The sequence below is a fragment of the Hyaena hyaena genome, unplaced genomic scaffold, assembly GCF_003009895.1.
Source record: "Hyaena hyaena isolate Hyena2069 unplaced genomic scaffold, ASM300989v1 scaffold_615, whole genome shotgun sequence".
In the NCBI taxonomy this organism is placed as follows: domain Eukaryota; kingdom Metazoa; phylum Chordata; class Mammalia; order Carnivora; family Hyaenidae; genus Hyaena; species Hyaena hyaena.
Genome location: NW_024081248.1, coordinates 1,171,692 through 1,177,691, shown reverse-complemented (window position 1 = coordinate 1,177,691; position 6,000 = coordinate 1,171,692). Strand labels below are relative to the sequence as shown.

Genomic DNA, 6,000 nt, shown 5'->3' with positions numbered 1-6,000 from the left:
GGAAAAAAAAAAAAAAAAAAAAAAGACCACAATGCTATGAAACTAGAAATTAGTAACAAGAAAAACTGGAAAGAACAGGAATATGTGGTGGTTAAATAACATACTACTAAACAATGACTGGGTCAATCAAGAAATCAAAGAGGAAACCAAAAAACAAATGGAAACAAATGAAAATGAAAAGACAATAGTACAAAATCTTTGGAATGCAGGAAAAGCTGTTTAAGTTTATAGCAATACAAACCTACCTCAAAAAGGAAGAAAAATATCAAATAAACAACCTAGCCTTACAATGACCAGAGCTAGAAAAAGAGGAACAAAGCTAAAAATGAGTTCAAGAAAGGATATAAGATTAGAACAAAAATAAATAAAAACTAAAAAAAAAAAAAGGAAAGTAAAGATCAATGAAATGAGGAACTGGTTCTTTGAAAAGTTCAACAAAATTGATAAACCTTTAGCCAGACTCCACATAAAAAGAAAAAGAGAAGACTCAAATAAACAAAATCAGAAATGAAAGGGGAGAAATATCAACCAAAACCACAGAAATAGAGACTGTAAGAAAATGTTATGAAAAATTCAATGCCAACAAATAGGCAATCTAGAGGAAATAGATAAATTCCTAGACACATATAACCACTCAAAACTGAATCAGAAAGAAATAAAAATTTAAATAGACCAATTACCAGCAATGAAATTGAATCAATAATCAAAAAGTTCCCAACAAATGTAAGTCCAGAACCAGACAGCTTCACAGCTGAGTTCTATCAAACATTTTTTTTTTTTAATTTTTATTTTTGAGAGAGAGAGCACAAGAGGGAGAAGGACAGAGACAACGTGGGTTCTGGGCTTACAGCAGTGAGCCCGAAACGGGGCTCAAACTCACAAACCACATAGGTCATGGTCTGAGCCAAAGTCATATGCTCAACTGACTGAGCCACCTAGGCGCCCCGAGTTCTATCATTTAGAGATGAGTTAATATCTATTCTTTTCAGACTATTCCAAAAAAAAGAACAAGGAAAACTTCCAAAATCATTCTATGAGGCCAACATTACCCTAATACCACAAACCAGATAAAGACACTACAAAAAGAGAGAGAGAGAGAGAGAAACGGAGGGAGGGAGGGAGGGAGGGAATTACACGGCAAGATCTCTGATGAACACAGATGCAAAATTCTCAACAAAATATGAGCAGGGCGCCAGGGTGGCTCAGTCAGTTGGGCATCCAACTTCGGCCCAGGTCATGATCTCACAATTTGTGAGCTCGAGTCCCACATCAGGCCCTGTGCTGACACCTCAGCCTGGAATCTGCTTTGGATTCTGTGTCTCCCTCTCACTCTGTTCCTTCCCTGCTCACGCTCTGTCTCTCTCTCCTTCAAAAATAATTAAACATTAAAAAAATTTTAAAATATATTAGCAAACTAAAGTCAGGAATACATGAAAAGAATCATTCACCACGATCAGGTGGGATTTATTCCTAGGACACAGGGTGGCTCAATAGTCACAAAATAATTAATGTGATATATCACATCAACAAGTGAAAGGATAAAAACCATATGATTATCTGAATAAATGCGGAAAACACATGTGACAAAGTACAATATCCATTTGTGATTAAAAAAAAAAAACTTAAAGTAGGTTCAAAGGGAACACACCTCAACATAGTTAAGGCCATATATGAAAAACTTATAACTAACTGAGAGCTTTTTCACTAACATGAGGAACAAAACATAGATGCCCACTCTCACCACTTTTGTTCAACATAGTCTGGACATCCTAGCCAGAGCAATCAGACAAGAAAAAGAAGACGTTCAATTAGTAAGGAAAAAGTAAGACGTTCAATATTTGCAAATGACATAATACTATATATAGAAAACCCTCAAGTCTCCACCAAAAAAACTACTAGAACTGAAAAGTGAATTCAGTAAGGTCACAGGATACAAAATCAATGTACAGACACCTGTTGCATTTCTAGACACTAATAATAAAGCAGCAGGAATAGATATTAAGAAAACAATTCCACTTAGAATTGCACCAAAAATTTTTAAATACCTAGGAATAAACTTAACCAAAAAGGTAAAAGACTTGTACTCTTGAAAACTATAATACACTCATGAAAGAAATTGAAGATGACACAAATGTAAAAGATATTCCATGCTCATGGATTGAGGGAATAAATATCGGTAAAATTATATACTACCCAAAGCAATCTACAGATTTAATGAAATGTTTGTCAAAATACTAATGCATTTTTCACAGAACTAGGTCAAATCTACAAGTTTGTGTACATAATCCACATTTTTACCGAACTCAGAAACTGCAGTATCCCTCAACTGGAGCACTCTCTCTAGTTAATCCTTCCAATACCCTTCGTAATTTATACTCAATAAACTTTCTTTTAATCTCACTGAGATCTCCAGTCACTTATCCCTCCTTTTACTTTTATCCTGTTCATGAAACTCTTCTGGCTTCATTTGATTTCTTCTCTAGCATACTCCCTCAATCTACGACTCCCACATTAATGCCTATCTTTTTCCTCTATCTACAATAATTTTCAAATGTGAATCTAAGAACCACTGAGGTAGTTTAAAATTTGAGCATATTCCTGGGGCCCCAGGCTTTTGATTCAGTAGGTCTAAGAGGGAGGTCCAAGAGTCTATATTTTAATAAGCATCCCAGAAGATATGGATACCAGTGATCTAAGGATAAAATGTACGTTGGTCTGGAGGAAGAGATGCCTTTGTTCCTATCCAAGAAGGATACCTCTTTCTGTGCGCTAGACACCATATTTTTCCATTCCCTCAGACATTTTACTTTACTGTACTGACTGCCTACGTTCTTTAATCTCTCCTTAAATCCTAACAGTCAAACAATTTTTCAATAAAGCATGTCTGACCCAAGTCATCCCCCTCAAAACCCACCAGCTTTTTCTGTCTCCTGTCTCCATGGTTCTCAACTTTGAATAGTCATGAATTGAAATGTGTTCTAAGCATTATCTGCAAACTAGTGTTTTCCAAAATGTATTGTAAGAGTGAAATATATATAAGAGAAATATCTGCTTCCAAGTTTAAAAAAATGTATTTTGTACAGAATATGCTAAACATATTTATAGAGCTGCTCTTATAACCCTATGATAAACTGCTTTCAAGAAATCACGTACCATAAAATGTCAAGAAATCACAGAAAGACTACCTGCTGCCCAAATATATAATGTCCCATCTGTGGACTGATACATAGGCAGCATTTATTAAATTAAATAGAGCCATCCATTCCATGTTCAATGGCCTACATTATGTATCTTATAGCTATTATAATAATTTTAATAACATATACTTGTATTACTCTAAATGTATTGTATAATAAACATCTATAGTATATAAACTCATTACTCATTCCTCTGGATCTGTGTCTGAAAAGAACTCATTTATGTGGTCATTATAACTAAATCCAAGTGTACATTTCATTTCCTAAGCTCTTTTTGTTGTTCTCTCAAAATATTAAAATATCCTATGGTCAAATAAGTTGGGAAACCAAACCTGGGTAAACAGTGTACCTTGCATAGAGGCACACTATTCTTTTTTGAATGTTTGTACATACTGTTGTACTTATAAGTAAATTAAAAACACCACTGCATGGTAGCTTCCTGCCATTACAGATTTTCCCAAGTAGTAGAGAGTAAAGAGCCAGTTACTTTAACGTGATAACTTTGTTTTTTGGTAGGTGCCTGGAGGGCTCCGTTGGTTAAGCACCCAACTCCTGGTTTCTTGAAACTTTCAAATATAAATTAATCTTTTTAATTAAGAACAGGAGGCCAATAATTCACTTTGTAGACATGATGCAGATTTGTTCCTACAGGTTCATCTGTAAGAACCTCAAGAACTGAAAACGAAGGTAACTAAAGTTTCTAGAGTTTTGGGCCTTTTGAAATGAAATCCCAATGATGTGTGATGACACCATTACTAAAGTTAATGATGGCAGCAGCTGACACTTATTGACTCTGGGCTTTACAGTGCTAAGCACTTTGCATCATCACCTCCCTCGGATCTTTATACGACCCTACATGTAAGGGAGATTGTCATAATTATTATATAAATTGTCTTAATTTAATAGTTAATAAAATGAGACTCTGACAGGTTAAATAATTATCAACTTCCCACAAATAAGCCCTTACTCGGGTATTAACACCTTCCAACGTAAGGCAGTTCTCCCTCCCTCCCATCTGCATGCACTGACCCCTCTGTCCTTCCCCAGTTCTCTAGGTGGTCAGGTAGGGGATAGACTTCCAGCCGGGCCCCCACTCACATTCAGCAGCCGGTACCCAGTGCCCTCCTTGGTCTCCTCCTTGGGCAGAAAATCGGTCTTAGGCTCCTGGGGGTTACGAGGTGGAGAAAACGCCAACTCTTTGTTGTCCATGGTTTCCACGTTGGCCTGACGATTCTTCGGAAGCATAGGGTCTGTGTTCAAGGTATGGACCCGCCAGCCACGGTCATCAGCTGTGTTGGACACCTTGGCCATCTCTCTGGGGGGTTCCATTCCCCCATGCTCTGTTGGGCGGGTCTATGCTTAACCGCCTGCCTGCTACTGCGCAGGCGCTGCCCCCCAGCCACCTTTCCCCGCGCATGCGTACACACCCCCGTAACAGCACGTTTCCCAGATAGAGCGGGCTTTAGGAGAGTGTAAGCTTCAAAACCCTGGAGGGTCAGGTGCAAGCGCTTACCTAAGCCATTTCGGTCTCCCTTATAAGGAGTCATAGCATGCTGGTGGACAGCAAGGCTCCTCAGCAGTGCGATTTTCTTATCTGCTCCTCAAACTATTAAAAGCCTCTTTTCCTAAAGGCTTCTAATTTAGTTTAAACCAGTTACTTCTAGTTTAGAATATCAATAACCACTTCCTTACACTGTCCCCTGAGCTCCAGATGTTATGTTTGCAGCAGTCTACTTGGACATCTTTATTGTCCCATACACTTGTAACACATGTTAATATTCTTCTCTCCCAGACCTATAGTATGTTACAAATTTACTTAATGTAGCAATATCATAGCCACAAAAGCTTAAAATCTCATTTTTTAAATTCTAACCTTAATATTAGAGCTCTACTGCTCCTCTTTATGGCACCTAGTTTAAGACACCTCACATACACAATTGCAATGGTTTACTCATGGGTCTCCCAGCCTGCTGTCATCCACCCTTTACACTGCCTCAATATTATTGTTTACCTTTAAAAACAAACAAAACCAAAAAATAAAAATAAAAACAACACCAGAAATTTTCAGAGCTTTTTTATTAGCCGTAAATTTGAATTCCTTGATATGGAAACCAAAGGCATTCAAAATGCACTCTGCTACCTCAGGATCCTTATATAGTTTTTCTGCTTGGGATCTATTTTTCTTTTATTTAAGGGCCAGCTCAAACTCCAGCTTTCAGTTAAATCTTATAAACCCATGCACATATTCTCAAAGCAGAATTAACTGTTGTCTCTAAGCTACAACTTGGCATGTCACGACTAATGGGCTCACACTATTAGAATTAGTTAATTTCAAAAGAGTTCTAAGGGAGCAGGAACCTGATTCTCATCTTGTAGTCCTCAGGGCTCATGGCACAAGAGCCTAAAGCTCTTGATACATGCTTGTTGTCATTTGGGGTCTATGCTGGGTGGTGCTTAATCACTGTGCCAGTGAGATTTGCTGCCCATCAGCACGCTCTGACTTCTTTGGGGTTCATATAATAATGTGACATAAAATGTATCTAACCTGGGGCACCTGGGTGGCTCAATTGATTAACCTTCCAGCTCTTGGTTTCAAATCAGGTCATGATCTCCTGATTTGTGAGTGAGAGCCCGGCATCAGGCTCTGTGCTGATAGTGTAGAGCCTGCTTGGAATTCTCTCTCCCTCTCTACCTCTGCTCCTCCCCTGCTGGCAGGCTTCTGCACTAGCTCTCTCTCTCTCTCTCTCTCTCTCAAAATAAATAAATAAACTTTAAAAAATATACATCTAACCTAAATCTAATC

At 37.9% G+C, this 6,000-nt stretch overlaps 1 protein-coding gene across 1 annotated transcript in view; it reads right to left on the bottom strand.

The window, feature by feature from the left end:
* LOC120248920 (C2 calcium-dependent domain-containing protein 6-like) overlaps nt 1-4,537 on the bottom strand; it is a gene marked incomplete at its 3' end in the record, with an annotated part of 36,477 nt that extends 31,940 nt beyond the window's left edge. Inside the window, exon 1 of the mRNA XM_039257388.1 lies at nt 4,296-4,537. Within this exon, the coding sequence (XP_039113319.1) occupies nt 4,296-4,526 (231 nt within the window). The remainder of the gene's footprint in view (nt 1-4,295) is intronic.
* Between the last annotated feature and the right edge of the window lie 1,463 nt (nt 4,538-6,000).